The following is an 18449-nucleotide window of genomic DNA, read 5'->3' as shown; positions in this document are numbered from 1 at the left end:
TAATCCGCCAGGTCTTCGGGAGCGACTCAGTAAAGGCTTCGACAGTGCTTTTGGCAGATGTGTTTTCAAAGCCGGATACGTTGACGCATATCTCAGACTGGAACAACGAACAAACCGGCGCCGACGATTGTGGCGAGGGTGCCGATGACCTTCAGAGCGCCGTTCAAGTCGAGAGTAGAAGCACCGCCGGTCAATGAACCACTCGCTGCAGAGCCCGTGGAAGCACCAGAAGCAAAGCTAGAGGCAGATGCAGAGGCGTTGGAAGGCGCCTCTCTATCATTCTCCTTGACCACGGCACCGGCAAGAGTCGCATTGGCGATCTCCGGGAAGGGAACGAATCCATCGTCCGGGTATGCAGAACAGGTAGCGTTGAGGTCCAGTGGACAGCTCTCTGAGACGCAGATGGCCTGTAGTTGAGGCCCCGCAGATGCTGGGATGACGGGCGCAGCTGGCGAGCAGCGTCTTCCAAAGGTGGCCGCGAGCGCCTTGGACGTGAAGTCACAATCAGCTTCCTCAAACCCGAGAGATTTGGCGGCCAACACGATCTGCTCGTTGAAGTATCCGCTCTCCCAGGGGTCAGATTTCATGAACCTTAAAAGAACGTTAGGTGGAACAACTCAGGTGTGGAAGATGATTACATACTTATGCACCTCATACATGCTGGCGACGCCCTTGTACTTGGGAAATTCTGCTGATCCTTGCTCACTGCAGCCGTAGAACTCTCCAAAGTATTGATAGACATGAATCAAGAGAGCACTGTACAGCGGAGGCCTGTTAGCAATACTTTGCAGCATCCGGGGCAGTGTTTGGAGTTTCGTACTATTGATTAGATGTCTTCGTGTTTGCAGGCTTGTCAGCTAATAGGCAACGGCACCACCATCATCCAGAAAGTTTTTGGCGATACCAGTGCTTGCGTTGTTGTAGCCCTTGGTCGAATAGTAGGCACCGATGAAATAGTTCAGAATGTTGACTTCGTGGCCGGAATAATCTGCTGGGGTAGCAACTCCAGCAACTGCAATGCCAACGTTGGGAGTTGTGTAGTTGCCGAGAATAAAAGTGTGAGTGAGCGTCTGCACGAGCTTCAATTGACTCGTTGCCGAGTTCTCTACTCCCAAGAGGAGAGGTGTATAGTAGTCACAGATGGTCACATTTTTCGGACGGTCAGCGTTGACAACCACGCCCAGGGCGGCCACTGTAATCAAAGTCTCGAAAAGCATGATAGTAGTATCGAGATGGTTAAAAGCAAAAACAATGAGTGTCTTCCACGTTCAAAAAAAAGGTTGAGAAAACGCGTCTTTTCGTGGTTCAGTCGCCGTTTAAATTCGATCACACTGTGGATCAGTATTTCGAATATATCAACATAGGGGGTCATTTGACGTGAGGGATAACGGCAGAGTGACACAGCATTGTAAACTAGACCATAGATAGAGAAACCCGTTATTAATCCGTGCATATTCCCCGACCTTGCAAAGGAGTTTTGAATTGTAAGTCGAGAAAGGGTTGCTGTAGGTAATCTCAGCTCGTCGAACGCTTCCTTACTTAGAAAGTGAAAGATGTTAATTATCACAAGGTTCCTGATGCGGGCTGGTGGTCAGGTACGCGAAATAAAAATTGCTCAGCAATCGTTCCCGAACAATAAGATGTCGACAAAACGACAGGGCGGACTTGCTGTGCAATCGAGGTGATATGAGAGGTCCCTTTTTCAGCCTCATAATTGCAACTCGCGGAATGTCATCTAGAGAGGAATGCGCCAATTTGCCAGGGCTGGAGGTCTACCGTAGTAGATCCACATCTAGTGGCAGAGATCGCCTACGGGTAAGACGTGTATGTTCATTATTGGAGTAACATCGATCAGTAACGCGTGAGATTCAGGTATCTCGATACTCTGGAGCCCACGGATCACAGACAACATTGCAGGATAACCTGTGCCGAGGGTTGCCAGCATCTATGAGTTCACACAGGTCCAGGAGCAACAGAAGTCAAGAAACCTCCTTGACTTGTGCAAGTTCTCACCGGAGCTATGACTTGGGTGAGGCGGTGCTGCATACATTGTCTAAAAGATGAGAGGACGGCTGAAAATATTTCGTTTGATCAACAAGACCGAGTTCTTATTACCTAATTAGGTACTCAGTAATTAACTAATTACGGAGTATTACTCAATGGTACTCGTCTTCTCGACTGTTCGGTCCTGCATTAACCTTCTCCTCCCCCCAACAATGCTGCTGTATCTTCCACCAGAGATCTTTGACATATCAATCTCTACCAAAATCTGGAGACAAGTGCTACACCAGTGCATGCGATCTTTGAGGATTGCCACGCCATGGATCGCATTTCTGGGCAAGAAGGAATTCGCAAACAGCGTTCTAATTTCAGCTTCCGCGATATCACACTTTTGTCCTCTCCTCGTGGATGTGGAAAAGGACGTCGGTTTAACTGTTTAATATCTCCATTTTAAGAAAAGGAGGGTTCCTGGGACTTCGGGAAGACCGAGGCAGCGCATGAGGATTCGACAGCGACATACATTGTTTGCGCATCCTCTGATATGGAAGACCAAATACACTCAGACTTAACGGCCGCATATATTGCTAACATAATTTTAAACCTAGTCAACTGAGTATCCAGCCTAGATTGCAATTATATCTGATATCAGATGAGTTTGTCAGTCCAATGAGACAAGTTAGGTTCGTGAATCTAACTCGGCTTTCATTCAAATGGGCGCAGAGTGTATGGCCAAAGAACCAGGAACTTGAAGAAATGCGGGCTTGGACACTTATTCATGACCCTTGATGGTCTGGACGTATTTGTAGTTCGATCTGTCCAATACCTTGGGATCAACCCCGAGGATTGTCCCAGTTAGCCTCGCACAGGCCAAATCGGAAATCCAAAATCGGAACCTCCATACACATTTAGTCGTGTTCGTGTGAATAATCTGTCGGGTCAAGAAGGCGATACTGACCTTTCTACCGGTTTTGGGTATCTAGGCCCGGCAGCCTCGAGGACTCTGCATTTAGGAGTGAGCCAGTCATCCGTTGAAAAGGCTGAGTCTGTGATCCCATGCACCTGATATCTATCTCTCTGTTAGGCAACTTTCCCGGTCATGACCACATTTACACGAAGGTGACAGACGATTGTTATACGGGTGTAGTGTCCAAGTCAGCTACGAGATGGGATGAGGATGCGGGCAAATGAAAGGATTCATGGGGAAACTCTGCGATTCTGCTGCCATGTACAGACGAAGCCGCTGCAAGTGTTTCAAGACCGACAATCTTAATTTTGGAATCCTTGAGCTTGATCCATTGTTAGAATCGATTGTTCTGCTGTGATACTTGAGCGTAGACGAGGTGAGAGACCATCTCGATTCTCAATGTACATAGGAGGTTCGGATGAGCAGCCGCAATGCCAAGACTACGGTGGAGCGTTAACGCGTTTCCCTCGGCACCCATAGGCGGGCCCAATACGCACCGCGATCATCTGGCTAGGCGTTAGTACGGAGTCCATACCGAGTATTGTTGAACACCGCAGCCCAAAGTGACGGGTCGATTATTATTCGCCTGAAGACACGATTCATCCTCCTGTTCTTGAGCTTTCATCCTTAAACCCAACCACTCCTCGATCCCACGTCTCTACTTGGTGAGACGTATCCTTCTTGAAAGTCTCAGTCTCTCTGTGATCCTTGTCGTCCATCCCGCTCCTTCGGACTGGTCTTCCGCCATTTCTTCGACCAGCGAGCCATATCTACCATGTCCCGGCGGCCTGCTGCAGGCGCTGACAGAGCCACTCAAAATGCACAAACCTTGAAGGCTCTTGTCAAACTCGAGGGTAACAAAGTCTGCGCAGACTGCAAGCGGAACAAGCATCCACGATGGGCGAGTTGGAATCTAGGCGTATTTGTCTGCATCCGCTGCTCTGGCATTCATCGTGGAATGGGTACTCATATCAGCAGAGTCAAATCTGTTGACCTCGACGCGTGGACCGATGAACAGCTTCAGAGTATATTACGGTGGGGTAATACAAGAGCCAACAAATACTGGGAAGCCAAACTGGCACCGGGCCATCAACCCTCTGAGGCTAAGATTGAGAACTTTATTCGAACCAAATACGAGTCCAAGAGATGGGTCATGGATGGGCCGATGCCTGATCCAGCAACACTGGATGCTGACGGAGATGACAACGTCCCTCTTAGCATTGTCCAAGAAAAGGCCAAAATTGAAAGGTCAGCGTCTCAGCGTCATGCAGCAACCCAGCAAATGAGGCCACAGCCATCACCAGCGCCTACGGCGAACGTAAACTTGTTCGACGATTTTGGTCCAACTCCTCCACCAGTGAGGCCAAGCACTGCAGACATCCCCAACGCCCGACCAACCCAGACAGCACCACCCGCTCCAAAGCCAGCTCCAAAGCCGCAGGACTCTCTCCTCGGATTGGATTTCTTTGGAAGCGCACCACCCGCTGGTGTTGCTAGACCTTCCAGTGCTGCTGCCACTGCAGGCGCAGCAGCGAACTCGAGAGGTGATTTGAAAAGTTCCATTCTCTCGCTGTATGCGAGCGCGCCAAAGCCTCAGCCGGCAGCTCAGCCCCAGCATGCAAGCGAGCCATCTTTGGGTGGGACGACATCAACCGCACCACCTCGAAAGCAAGACGCGTTTGGAGGTCTCGCGGACGCGTTCAGTGGTTTAAGTTTCCCCAGTAGCAATGCATCACAAGCCTCGTCTGCGTTCTCTGGGTTCAATAACTTTACGAGTCAGGTTCCGGCAAAGGCGACTCCTTCTGCACCACAAGTCACTTCCCCTCCTCCTTTGAGTGGTGGAAGCTTTTTCGACAGTCTGGCCTCGAAGGCGCCAGCTCCCAAAGCCAACGTCACCTCGCCTTCAAGCTCGAATGGGTTGGACTTCTCCTTTGCATCGAATATCAAACCTGCTTCACCTCCGCCACCAAAACCTGCACCAAAGCCTGTGGCGGCATCTATACCACAGGATTTGTTTGCGAATGACGATTTTGGTGGATTTGCCAGCTCTACACCAGTCTCTCCTCCCAAGCCAATCCCAACAAAAGTGACATCACCAATTACCAGCAGTAGCAGCAATACCTTCAACTCGGCGTTTAACCTATCTTCACAACCAGCACCATCAACTGCCCCGACTAAAGCACCCGCCGCCGTTCCGACCAACTCAGCTCTATTTGATCCGTGGGGTTCGTCAGGCAATGATACCAGTCCCTGGGGTGCACCAGAGCCCACGCCGGCGCCCGCGCAAACACAAGCGGCGCTGTCAAGGGTGGAACTGGGAAGGCCACCAGCACATATCACTCCTAATGACATCTCAGGAGGATGGGGAGAACCAATATCGGCAAGGAGCAACAAGCCGGCACAGCAACCTACCGTAGCAGCGGATGAAGACTTTGGTGGATGGACATCGGCTTCGACATCACAAACACCAGTGACCGGCCCTCCCAAGGCAAGTGGTGGATTTGGTGGGGGAAGTGATCCGTTCGACAATCCTTGGGGTTAAAGGAGGGCTGGGAGATAGAGAGAATAACTTGAGCCGAGATAACGAGGAAATCCAGCTATGAAATGAAATGAAATGAAATGAAATGTAGGTTCAGCAGCAACGAGGCCAACTACACCTGCAAGTGAGCTCGAGGGCAGGCAAGAAAGGGGAATATTAAGGCCTGGAACATAGTGCCTTTCGCCTGGTACAGAATAGGGATTAAGATAAGATAAAGTAGGCCTTGGCAATCCAATTCAGGAGGGTGTTGGGTATTGACCTGCTCCAATCGCTGGGGCTTCTACATTTGCTCCTAGGTGGCACTGGGGCGGCCTTCAGGTGTGGCTAAGGTCGTACGGAGAACTGGTAGGCGGCGAATCGAAGGGAGATATGCGGAGCTGGGCCGCCACCACAGCCAGGCCGTGCCTAATTAAACAGCAACAAGCATCTCCGTCGCCTGTTCCAATTGGCCCATCTGGCGCCGCTTCTCGTCTTGCTGCTTTGCTACTTGCCCGTGCCCTTGGCCGCCCATCTCGCTCCTGCACCGCCAACCTAACTAAGGTGCTAACTAAGCCAACTTGGTTGCTGCCCTCGCTGCCCTCCTGGCACATCACCACAAGCCTGATTTAGCAGACACTGGCACGACTGACTCCCTTGACCTCATCTCAATCCTTACGAGCATGGCACACGTCCTTGTCCCGGTCCACATATATTCATACGTCGATCTCAGTCTCCAAACACGATAACCATCTCAGCCCCAATCCTGATCCTGTCCCCGACCATTCCACTCCCAATCGCCAGAGATTCCTCTCCGCCCTGGTCTCTCCTCCTTTCCACCCCTCGATGCCTATCTGCTACCGAGTCCGATGATTACAGGAGAACCACCAGAAGCAGTGACCTGTCGGCGTTTGTGCGCGGGAGGCCTGCCGGGACCAAGGCGGGTACCTGATACTACATCCGTTGCATCTTAGAAATATACGCCCATTCTGGCTGCTTGGGGACTGTCAGTCATCTGTCCGCTCGATGCAGGTTAGTACCCAGATTCCATCTAATCGAAGAGACGAGAGACATGCCAGAAGGATTGGCATCCATCGGTGGATCATTATCCTGCACTTCCTGCATGACCACGAGTCACCACACGTTGAAAAGCCTTGACTAACATCTCCCTGCCTGCAGACTTCTACACGAAGCCGAGACAATGGCGCGAGCTTCGCTGCTCGGAGGGGCCACCTTCCTCAGCTGTCGATAAGTGACGAGAGCCACCATGTCACTGAGGCCATTGGCTACATGTACGGCGACGAACCCGAACCCGACTCTGGTAATCAATTCCCCTATTCACACCATAATACCACGTCCCAACATCACGTCGCACTCAATAGCGACCCGGTCAATCATGAGCATGATATAGCGCACAGAAGGAGGTCTATACCCCGGAAACAATTGCCACCCTCGCACTCGAGAGACTCATCCAGCGACATGTCTGCTGCACAGTCAAACGGTGTCACTCGGCCGTCGCCTACCCAGGCCCATTCGTGGGAACATCCAAACCACTCGCCCTCACCCCCTTCCGCATCCAGAGAACGTTCACCCTCCGAGACCGCGACATCACACTTCCCTCTCAATGACATCGACTATGAATCCAGTCCGGCTGCGGTCGCGCAAGAGCTGAGCAATCTACAAGCCCTGAGGCGGATGTCAATGAGTGTAGGTGCAACAGACGATCCAGATCTACCACAACTTAGCCCTGCTGGCATGCCCAATGCCCCTTCATCACACTCCAGCGAAGATGATGCCTCACGTCTATTCTGGGTCCCAGCTCGCCTACATCCGGAGTTGGCGCCAAAGGAATTTAAATCGTTTTTGGACAGCAAGGCTGAACAGATAAGAAGAAGATCTGGAGAGCTCTCTGCATTTGCATCACCCTCATCATCAAGGTCGAGTTCGCTGAGTATTGAGAGCGCAAGCACCGCCAGTAGCCTCCGACGCAAGAAGTCGATGTTATCACGCCAAATTGACAATTCAGTTGGTTATGAAGATGGAGCGGACAGACTTGAAAGAAAGAAGTCTCAATCTCGTCGAGGCGCGCCGCTTGATCCAAACTTGCAGGAGCTTGAATCTCTGGTTGCAAACAATTCTGCCCTTCCGCCGACCACTCTTGTTGACAGTCCTACCATCGATGAAACCGCAGATATCATACTACCTTCAGTACCGGGGTCAAGTTTGAAGAGATCTACGCGGACCACGTATAGACGGGGAGGGAGTGTGAAGGGGAAAAGCGCAGATCGGAGCACTTATGCTCAAAGAGCTGCCAGGAGAGCTGCAACATCAAGCCCGAGTGGAAGCCGGCCTGAGACGCCCGAATCGACCATGCCACCTATGCCTGCTATTCCTAGCTTTGCGACGATGGACCTTTCTAATCTTGCCGAGACATTGAAAGACCCATCTGGTTCATCTAAGACGGGTCCTACAAATTTCTCTCGACCTGCTGGTCGAGCGTCGTCGCCGTCCTCGTCAGAAATTGGATCGTCCGTGCCTTCAACCTTCGAGTCAATCCTTAGCGATGATAATCCCACAAGAAGAACGAGTACATCAACCATGCCGGAGCTGCGCAAGGTGCCAGTAGGCAGCAAGTCCCCACCACCCACCAGCTCCGCGTGGGATAGAAAGCCAGTCCCACAGATAGTCGAGGTACCGCCTCCAGAGGAAACAACACTCCAAGTTCAGCCGCCGCGGACCTCTTCCATACAACCTACAATACCACCTGTGCAGCCGCCCATACGGCATCCAGAAAGAGTATCTTCTCGAGAAGACAGAATTAAAACCCCCTCTCCGCAGCGCCCCCCTCTACCGTCTAAGCAGGCGATGCCAAGTGTCACAGCCATGCCACCAAGAGGAAGCAACATGCCTCCTCAAACACGTCCTTCACAAAGCCTTGACCAGCCATCACCATTACCAGGCAATGATACCAACACCAGCAACTTGTCCTACATCCCTACCCTTACTGTTGACAAACGTGCGGATCACAAAAAGAAAGAGGAACCGAAGAAATCCGGTTGGAGCTGGGGCTCATTGGTGGGCAAGCAAGATGGGGACAAGGAGAAAGCAGAAAAACCCAAGGCAAAGATTTCCAAGCCTCCACAACAACACGACAACACAAGACTTGACGTACTGCAAACATCAATCGAGAGCAGTGGTAAGGGTCGCGAAAGCATAGTTCTGGATCGAGACAACTTGAAACTCGAAGAAGAACGCAAGAAGGAAAGTCAACGTAAATCGTCAAGTGGCGAATCCAAGAAAGAAAAAGAAAGTCTATTTTCATCGATATTTGGAGGAAAGAAGTCGAAAGCCGAAAAAGAGGACAAGGGCAAGAAATACCGCGACCGAGGGTTATCTCCGGAACCACCTTATCGGGAATTACGGCCGGATATCGACTACAATTGGACGAGGTTTTCAATTTTGGAAGAGAGAGCGATCTATCGCATGGCGCATATCAAACTGGCTAATCCACGTCGGGCTCTTTACTCGCAAGTATTGCTGAGCAACTTCATGTACAGCTACTTGGCGAAAGTTCAACAAATGCACCCTCAGATGAATTTACCCACGAGCGCAAAGCAGCAACGGAAGCAAGAGGCGAAGAGCCAACAGCCGGACGAGTTTACTCAGTACCAGCGGTATCAACAGGTAAGGCGAAGCGTGTTACACGATCCGGCAACATCACTGACGCACACTAGCAGCAGCAAGAAGAACAGCAGCAACCCGTTGAGCAGCATCCTGAGGAGGGTGCCAGCGATGACTACGATGCTAGCGAGCAACGACCGAGTTCGAGGGGCAGTAAACAGTCCGCGCAAAGTAATGGATCCTCTTCATATGGTGGTGGTTACAACAATCAGTATTCCTCCAACAACCAACAGCAGGGACAGTCGTCTCGGTCCCAGTTAGACGATGATGATGACGATATGTGGTAATCTAATCATTCACAATGGTCAAAGCGAATTTTAATTTCTGCAGAGGTCTTGATGTCTCTTTTGTCTTTTATTTGAACAAACTTCTTCAAGTTCCCGCTCAGTACAAGAGCGAGGTCAATCTTACCACAAACTCTTCTAGCATAGCGGGCAATACATGGGTTTTATGGGTGTGGAAGTAGGACCTAGCGAGCGCTGTGGTCAGAATTCGGGCATGATAATTATCAAAAGATGAGAGTTCGTGATGTGGGCATTTGGCGAATACTCTTTCGAATCGAGAGTGTGTGTATGAGCGACAGTGTCGAGAGTGATTTGTGAGATGGTTTGATGTGCTTCATTCATTGACAAGAGTGGAACTCGGGAAGGAGATATGATTGTATATCTAACTTATGTAAAGCAAGAAGGGAACAAGATGGAGATGGCTAAGCATGCCCAGTCTCTACTGCACGAGTACTTCGTGGGCACTACAGATAGTAGGTAGCAGAACTAATGGTACAAGATGAACACTGTCGCCGCCCCGAAGACAAGCAGCATCTCTCAAGATGCCAGCCGAATGGCATGCAACACCGAGAGCGCCTAGGGTTTTAGGCTAGAAGTGATGTGTATTTTTGGCGAGGGGATGCTCGCTTGGTTTGATCACGTGCCATAGATGACGTTGCCACGCTGGCGGGAGGCTCGGAAGCGGATCATCCTTGGCTCCGAAAATGACAACCACCCTACCATGGAGTACAATTCTAGCCTCTACTTCCAGCAATTACGGGTTTGGAACATCGATATCCTTTCGCAACTACTTAGTCCTGAGAGACTTGTCTACGTGAAAAACACCTCGCCTGTCTCCTCTGATCTTCTCCATTTATATTGTATCCTTGCCATCGAAGGCCAGCGTCAGCTTTCGAACTTGACCACCATTCTGGTCCCACCTTCAGTCTCGGTCGATCTCAACATGTCGGACGCCTACGCCCGTGAAGAGTGAGTCTTCACCCATCCATTTATTCCCTCCTGCCTCTAGAGCATATAACCCATTCCCAACGGTTTGCTCCGACAACATGACTGACCTCTCTCCTCCTCATTCAGACAGAACAATGCGCTCCTGGCGTCCCTCTCGCAAAAGACCTCCGCGCTGAAGCACATCACGCTGGACATCTACGATAATGCACGAAGCCAAGACACGCTCGATAACACGAACGAAGTCTTCAGCAACATGAGCACGAGCATCAAGGGCAGCGCCGGCCGCCTGACCCGCATGGCCAAGCAGGGTGACAAAATCGCCGTCTTGAAACTCGCCGGTATCATCATTGTTGCCATGCTGCTCATCTACTATGTTGGTGGCTGGATTTGGGGGCTGTTGTTTGGCTGATAATTGAGTGGGGTGGGGTTTTTTTCCTGTTTTAGAAAGAGAAGGGCAAAGGGAAACGACTTAAAAAGCAGAGCTCTTCCGCGGTGGCTTGTGCCACTTTAGCATCGTGGATGGAAAGGGCTGAGGCCGTCAAAGAAGACGAAACTCGCAGTTGGGGGAGGAGATGGGTAGGTAGGAAGGGTCCGTACCTAGTACGAATGTGCTAAAATGGAGCCTCATGCGACCGGAAATTTTGACGAAGACGATATTGCGACAATACGAGCAGTCTCTCTCTCTGTGTGTGTGTGCAATGCAGGGCCTTGGGCTGAATGAACAGAAGAGCGACCGAAGCGTCTCTACTGCAGGTCAGCGAGTCCAGTTCCTTTGTTTTTGCAGGGATTCTCAACCTTGGGAAGGGAAGGACCGGTTCAATGCGGCATGGATGGGCATAGTTAGGTCGAGGTTATCTTTCAGTCTTTCTCTTGCGCAGAGTCCGATCGACCCAAGAACATGGAGGGAGACAGAACTTGGTTTCGGCATACCTTGGGATATTACCTCACGATAAGAGGGAGAGCACGAAGCGGCCAAGCGCGCACCCTCCCCCGGCGCGGGCCCAGGGAAGAGAGAAATCAGGATCACCAGGGCATGTGAAAGGCGGCGGCTATGCATTCTGTCATCCATCATTTGCAATTTCTTTGAACAAGCGAGAGCGTTCAGGCGTTTCGTTGGGGATGTACTCGCTACCTCGTACTGTACTTGAGCGTTCTTCGATAGGTGGCAATCAGATCAGGTATCCATGTCTACATACTGCTAGCCATCTATCTCGTGTCTCCATTACCTACTGTCTAGCCTCATGGCCGTTAATTGGAAGGTAATGCTGACCATGAAATAGCGTTAGCATAATCCGGGGTTCCGAGCAATCAAGTATGGTAGACAAGTCGGAAGTACGGTACCTGGCCATAGGGGAAGTAAAAAGGGTGAGATGCAAGCACCTGGGCTCAATCTGTCCACTCTTTGGTTGACGAAAATGCTTATTGACCACCTACAACAAGAAAGCGGCAACTTGTTTAGGCTATAAACCAGTCTAGTTTTATCTTCAGATGTATTCATTAGTACAAGGAGAGAAAAAGCATTAAGCCAGCCCATCCATTGGCATCCGTTACAACCCAATTCTTTTCGGGTTTCAATCATCCCAGCTGCCGCCGCTGGAGGAGTCATGGTATCCTGTTCCCACCCTGAGTTGCTCGTTCCAGACCTGAATCCCATCCCTTCGCCATATGCATGTCATTTTGGAGGGAATCAACCCATTTCTAGTAGACAGTAAGAGATACAATTCATTACAAGAGGTATGTAAGTAGGTCCCCACCGCCTGTTACATGAAATCAGGCTAGATCAGATAGCATCTTCGAAGTCCTCATCTTCATCTGAATCTGCATCACCTTCAGCTTTGATGCTTGCAGGTAAGTTCGTATGACCAAGCCCCTCGCTTTTAATGCTTGCACCTACGCTGCCAACGCCGGAGGGATTGATGCCGTTCTCAAATTTCACTCGTTTCGTATCTCGGTCTCTAACATCGAAGCTGGCCGGGGTGTTTGCGTCGCTAGAGTCATCTTCGAATTCGCGCTTGATGCCATTGCTAACTTGCATGGACGAAGTGGGCTGTGAGAAGCTTGAAGGTGTGCCGACCACGCTTGTGCCGACCACGTCTTCAAATTCAAAATCCTCATCGTCCTCTTCGTCTTCTTCCTTCGCACGTTTCTCTGCTTCTTCACGCTCGCGTTCCATCTCGGCCATGTATGCGGCAACCTCGTCCTGCATATTGGTCGTAGTCGCAGGGGCTGTCGCGGATGAGGAAGAGATATCGTTGAGCAGATCAGCTGGCTTCTTCTCATCGAGGTCTTCCTCCTTTTTGAGCAATCCATTTATGTCACTTGATTCGGCTTTGACCGAGTTTGACAAGCCATTGAGCCCAATTGCGCTCGATGTGTGCCAGGCTGGTAGCTGATTCTGTTTCGCCAGCAGACGTCGCCTCTCTTCTTTCTTCTCCGCTTCTTCACGGTCTTGCTCAGCGCCACTCGTCAAATTGACAGCCAAATTCTCAACCTTGACCATATCCGGTCCTCGTTTTGCGTTTTTGTCGTCTCGTTTCAGTTCCATATACTGATTAGGCTCTCTGCCACCACGTTCCCGGGGAACATCCTTCTTACGCTCCCAGGCTGAAATGAAGTCGTTCTCTGGGATGTCTTTATGGTCTATCTTGTGGACGATGTCGTCAAATTTCTTTAGCTGGGAGTTGAGTTTTAGGATTTTCTCGTGTGAGCCTTTCTCTTTCAGGGCCTGCATGTTCTGAACCAAGGTGGCGCCGCACCGGTCGCAGTAGAATCCTTCGTCGCCAATCTTATCCAGAATATCTAGTTCTTCGTATTCGGCTTTGCAGCGAGGACATCGCCAATCCTTCCGTTTCGTTTCGTCTTCTTTGTATAGGTCGTTGACTCTTTTGCGGAGCTTGGCGATGCGGAATTTGATGGCGTCGATGGCTGGGTGGAACGGGCAGTAATAGTAGTCTCTAGTGACACCTCGTTGAGTGCCGACACGGACTTCAACTCGAGAATGAGTAGTGAGTAGGCGAGCATTTCTGAGGGGATTGATGAGTGCGCGGATGTCCTTGGGCTGTGTCGAGAGAAGGACGGCGAGGTCTTCGATGTGCAAAACGGAATGCAACATGAGGGCATCGATGATCAGGATTTGCTTTGGGTGGGTGAAGAAGGTGCGGACAGTGGTCCTGATGAGGGTCTTTGCTTCCTCCATTGTGACGGAAATTCGATCGCAGAAAGGCTGAGAACTGTTTTTCGACCTTTGAGAACCAGCTCAAGGCTTGAAGTTGTGGGCGGAAGCCATACCAACCTTCGACAAGCGGTGAAGCCGTAGAAGGTAGTTGACAGGTGAAAGTAAGTGAGAATCAGGGCGTGGATGAGTTCAATTCGAGTGACAAGGACGAAGGCAAGTAAGTGTTGAAGCAACTGTATCAGGTACTTGGGAAGCGAAGTTGCAGGTCATCGTCAGTCTTGGCGATGCGCTTAGTGGGCCCTGCCGTTTGCGTCTCAGCCTTGTTGATTACGTCATCCGCAGCCTTACAACTATGGCACCATGAACAGGGATTAATGTGAGCTAAAGGCTCCACTACATACATGGCTCGAGGAAAATGGTTTTCTGGTTATGGCTCGCATTATGATTGAAACTATTTAGCTAACTCTCATCCTAGATAGTGTAGCCTGACATCATACTCCGATGGCAGATGGACAAAGCCCCGGTTTCTGCAATTCCTTGGAATTCGGCTACCTGACGAAGCTCAAGGCAACTCCAGTTTGATATTCCTGGGAAACGACATTGGCTCCAGGTTTTTGAAGCCATTCTTCTTGAACTTTTCAAAATGTGGCTTCCAGCCTTCATGGGTTTTGTCTCGTAAGGTGCGAGGTGATGGGCGCAGCTTTGGATCCACCAGTAAGCACAGTTCCACCAGCCTACACAAGGACTTGGTGTAAATACTGCTGGAATAACCCCCGAGAACGGAATATCCTTGCTCTCGCAGCCGAGCCTCACGGTTCTCAAACGCATCCACCTTCTTATTAATGGTCTCATTATGCTTCTCTACATTCATCAGCCCATAGACACAAGCCGCTATCTGCCAAACGACATGCTTCATGGTGAATGGAGCAGTGGGCGATCCAAAGACATTGCGCTTCCAATGACGACCATATTCACCGTATCTCCTTTGTTCCTGTTTATTATGCATGCCTTAGCGCCTTACTCCTTGGACTTTTGATTTCCATGAAAAGGGAAAACTTACGGGAGGCATCCAACAAAGGGTCCCATATCCTCTCCACTTATCGCTGTTCTCGGAGGACTCAATACTCGTGAACTCCGCCAAGCCCCAGTCGGCTACTCGTACGCTGGGGTAATGGAGACCATCCTCTCGGGAAGGTGGTTCGCCTAGTAAGACTGTAGCAGTATTAGTCAGGAGCATCTCCTGGGATGATGCAACATACCGTTGTCGTGCTTCAAATCCAAGTGTAGGACAAATGGGTTCTCTCCTTTAGGAGCAACAGATTTGTGAAATCTAGCGCAACTCATGTGCACTGCAACCTTCGCAAACTCGTTGAATGCTTGCCAGATGAACGCTTCTGGGAGGCGTAGACTGCAAGAAAGATTAGCAAATGAGGTTGCGCAATGTAGCTTGTATACCCTTTGTCCATGTAAGCTTCGATTAGGTCGGTCATCGTTCCAAATCGAGAGACTTCCATATAGAATCTCCATTGAACGGGCTTTTCGAGGGGGAAATATATAATTCTTCTTATTTGAACTATATTTGTGCAGCCTCGCTGCTGCAGCTCATTCATGATCAGTGCTTCCCATGGTAGGGTTGTCTCCCCCCTGGAGGTCCGCTCACGCCGTTCCGCATTAGTTTGCTTGATAGCTACTGCCTTTTATCTGTTAGCTCGCTCATCTCTATGGCTAGGACGTGATACTCGCATCGAGAACTCTGCCTTTCGCGTCAGATTTGACCCACAAACCGACCACCCCGAAAGCACCTTTACCGAGCAGATCCTTGCACTCCGTCAGTTAGCGACACGAACAACACATCTGAAAGGCTCGTCTTACCTCCCATTCGGCATCCTGATCCTCGTTTGTCTTCATCCTTGCTCTGGAGAGGCCAAACTCTCTGCAATATGAGTTGTACCATCGTTTCTCGCTCCATTTGGCCGTTCTGCTCTCCTTTTTCTTTCTATTTTGAGTCCAACGAGCTCTTTCGTTGATATCACCAGTCTCCTTGATCACTGATATTTCCAATCTTTCGTTGTCATCCATTATCACAATTACCACGATCACCCGCAGAGCGTTACTGTCTGTATCACAATCTTGGAGCACGAGCCGGTAACGACGAAAAGTCCTTATGAATCTCACATCCTTGTGATGGGGCAGATAATGATTCGCATTGTTCTTATTTCCAGATCAAAGGAATGTTTCTCACTTTTCCAACAGGAGCGTCGAATCTGCCAAATGCGGCCGCATGCTCGAGTGCAGCGCCGATTCACCCATTGCTTACCGATTCATTGTTTCCCCTGGACGACTCCTACTCCTCTCGTTGCGAACGCAAACGGAGTCATTCTCCTAGGAACATTTCATTTTGGGTCCTGCGCCATGACAAGGAAACCCATGGCTTGAAAGCAGTACGCCACAAGAGATAAAGGTTTCCTACCGTATCGCAGGGGATTTGAGCAAAGTTGGGTAGGTGAAAATAGAGTAACGGGTGACTATCTACTAATTTGATAGGGGACGCACCGACCACGGTCATACTTAAAGGGCCGCTACCTTAACGTAGAGCTAACCTAGGTACTGCGTGGTTACTATTAGTTAGTAAGTATTAGTGTAAGCCACTAGCGACAATGAGGGTACTAATACTGGCACTAAAACTCTCAACGAGCTCTAGGGTTCTAGCATTAAGTCTGGGCACCACGTAATGAAACACCCTGGTAATGAAACACGCATTTTTTTGCCACCAACAGTGCTACAATCATGATTTACTAATTATACAGACTCATTGGCACTAAATTGATGTATAAATGGTGCCAGGGTGTCATTTAACTACCCATTCCGCGTAGTATTTCTAGTATTCGGTCGTATAGAAGACCTCGTCGTCGCCTCCAATGCCTCCATTCCCTACCTAGCCTACCTAATCATCTCGATATTCGTAAAGACCTCATTGCAGTCGATTACGATACGCGGTTGTCTCCTAGCGACTAGCTCATCTAGTTGCGTACGTTGAAGAGTAAGTTATTGTAATTTTAGGGTAATATCCCACTGTAGTCGATCCAATACCTTACCGGTTTTTTGAAGTAGTAAACGGACTGATCGAGAAACGGTCTCACGCCGTGAAATTGAGTCCGTTTCCTATCGAATTTGGCGTTAATTAAGTGGCGTACGAATCTCTATCGATAGATATCGATTTTATCTACGTAATGGCGGCGTAGTTAGTGTTAATTGATTAATTTGGCTGTTTTATAGTACTTAGTGAGATCGAATAACTTTACGAGGGTCCTAGGGATAGATACTAGCCGTATTCCATTCCGTACGGATACGGAATGATAATAGACCCTCATTACTTACTTTTTCATAGGTTTTAAGAAACCTACTCTTCTTTACGGCCGAGGCGTCGTCGTACCTAGCTAGGTTAGCGATTTCGTCTCGATATCGACATTTAAGGAGCGAAAAGTAAGTAAGATTAAGTAGCTATAGAATATAACTTAAATAAGGTATTAAATAGACTAGAGTAATTCGATTTATATAATATTCCTATATAAACTCGTACGTCGCATAACTTTTATATCTCTCGAGTAGAAGTAGTCGATAGTCGTTCGTTACCGTTTATAGGATAAATATTTGACGTAGCTAGGCTAAACCGATCTTATTTAAGGTCTATCCATTAGGTGAAACCGTATAGGAGTAGTTAGGAGTATTAGGGTCGGTAAACTAGGTCGTTTAAAGCGCTTTTCCTTTAAATATAACGAGACATCGTAGTCGACGGCCATTTATAGAAATAGTCTCGATAATTGAGACCCATTCACGGTTTTCTAGTGTTACTTTATATAATTAAGTAGTATTAACTCTACTAATTACTCGTTAATTAGTATAGACATCTAGAGCGATGCCTATCTCGTCCATATTATAGATATTCTCCTAGGAAACTTAATATCGCTCTCGTACGGTATTAAAATGCTTAAACTAGCGATTTAGGGACTCGGGAGTAGTACTCTAGAGACGTAATCTATAAATCTTTTTACCTACTTTAGAGCGAATCTCTAGATGACGTTATATAAATCGTGATATCTAGTTTTAGCCGATACTTAAGGGCCCCGTAGAATTACCTTGAATAATTATAACGAGATCTCGTATTTAAGTAAAGCTAGGAGGGTGTCCTTACGCCTTAAGGTCGAGTATCCATCGTATAAGCATTTACTCTTGCTTATTTGACAATATCTGTTGTGGTTCACGAGCAATTACTCGTGAAACACCACCTCGTAGTCGACGACCGAGACTAACGTAATTTACATTATTTACCGCCGCGGTAGCGCGAATACTCGTGTATCGGCGATTTTAGTAGTCGGATATCGCTTGGAGCATCCTAGTCTCTCGATTTAATACCATTTTATTATGTAAATATATTAATTGGTGGAGTAGGATGATGTAGAGTAGGAGGGAGTAGGATTTGGAACGCGTAAAAACGCGTGTTTCATTACCAGGGTGTTTCATTACGTGGTGCCCAGACTTAGTCCTACCTACTCGTCCCTTATAAGTAAGCGCTTACACAACCACAGTTTCCTCTCCTTTGATAACTTACCCGTATACCCAATATGTCAGCTACGGGGCCTTCATCTCGATTTGCCTGCTCCATTTGTTCAAAAAGCTTTAAACGCAAGGAACATCAGCAGCGACATGTCCTCACACACACGGGCGGGAAGCCGTACTCTTGTCCACTCTGCTCGGGGACTTACAGTCGCCGAGACACCTTGCTGCGGCATGTTAGACTTCACGCTGTAGCAGATCCAGCTGATAACAGTCAGCTTCTGAAGACCGCAGTGGCATGCGAGAACTGCGTCGTCCTGAAAGTTC

The 18449-nt window shown here is 49.1% G+C and overlaps 7 protein-coding genes across 7 annotated transcripts; 3 read left to right on the top strand and 4 right to left on the bottom strand.

Moving 5' to 3' along the window:
- Window positions 1-92: 92 nt before the first annotated feature.
- Window positions 93-794, bottom strand: A1O9_12189 (uncharacterized protein; the record flags this gene model as incomplete). The annotated part of the gene is made up of 2 exons (XM_013398987.1): window positions 93-591; window positions 643-794. 2 exons carry the CDS (start codon window positions 792-794, stop codon window positions 93-95), a joined length of 651 nt encoding a protein of 216 aa, XP_013254441.1.
- Window positions 795-857: 63 nt separating this feature from the next.
- On the bottom strand, window positions 858-1217 carry A1O9_12188 (uncharacterized protein; the record flags this gene model as incomplete). Its single annotated transcript, XM_013398986.1, has 1 exon — window positions 858-1217. One exon carries the CDS (start codon window positions 1215-1217, stop codon window positions 858-860), a length of 360 nt encoding a protein of 119 aa, XP_013254440.1.
- A 2523-nt stretch (window positions 1218-3740) lies between these two features.
- A1O9_12187 (uncharacterized protein) lies at window positions 3741-5507 on the top strand (the record flags this gene model as incomplete). The annotated part of the gene is made up of 1 exon (XM_013398985.1): window positions 3741-5507. One exon carries the CDS (start codon window positions 3741-3743, stop codon window positions 5505-5507), a length of 1767 nt encoding a protein of 588 aa, XP_013254439.1.
- A 1452-nt stretch (window positions 5508-6959) lies between these two features.
- Window positions 6960-9422, top strand: A1O9_12186 (uncharacterized protein; the record flags this gene model as incomplete). Its single annotated transcript, XM_013398984.1, has 1 exon — window positions 6960-9422. The coding sequence occupies one exon, from the start codon at window positions 6960-6962 to the stop codon at window positions 9420-9422; it is 2463 nt and encodes an 820-aa protein (XP_013254438.1).
- A 966-nt stretch (window positions 9423-10388) lies between these two features.
- Window positions 10389-10802, top strand: A1O9_12185 (blocked early in transport 1; the record flags this gene model as incomplete). The annotated part of the gene is made up of 2 exons (XM_013398983.1): window positions 10389-10414; window positions 10520-10802. The coding sequence occupies 2 exons, from the start codon at window positions 10389-10391 to the stop codon at window positions 10800-10802; spliced, it is 309 nt and encodes a 102-aa protein (XP_013254437.1).
- A 1371-nt stretch (window positions 10803-12173) lies between these two features.
- A1O9_12184 (uncharacterized protein) lies at window positions 12174-13589 on the bottom strand (the record flags this gene model as incomplete). Its single annotated transcript, XM_013398982.1, has 1 exon — window positions 12174-13589. One exon carries the CDS (start codon window positions 13587-13589, stop codon window positions 12174-12176), a length of 1416 nt encoding a protein of 471 aa, XP_013254436.1.
- Window positions 13590-14157: 568 nt separating this feature from the next.
- On the bottom strand, window positions 14158-15629 carry A1O9_12183 (serine/threonine protein kinase; the record flags this gene model as incomplete). The annotated part of the gene is made up of 6 exons (XM_013398981.1): window positions 14158-14559; window positions 14629-14780; window positions 14828-14976; window positions 15024-15258; window positions 15308-15392; window positions 15441-15629. Coding segments are annotated over 6 exons (1212 nt in total), but the record flags the coding sequence as incomplete, so codon positions are not given.
- Between the last annotated feature and the right edge of the window lie 2820 nt (window positions 15630-18449).

This window comes from Exophiala aquamarina, assembly GCF_000709125.1.
Source record: "Exophiala aquamarina CBS 119918 chromosome Unknown aczIA-supercont1.21, whole genome shotgun sequence".
Classification (NCBI taxonomy): Eukaryota; Fungi; Ascomycota; class Eurotiomycetes; order Chaetothyriales; family Herpotrichiellaceae; genus Exophiala; species Exophiala aquamarina.
Note: the sequence above shows the minus strand (reverse complement) of the source record. Positions and strands in the feature narration are given on the sequence as shown.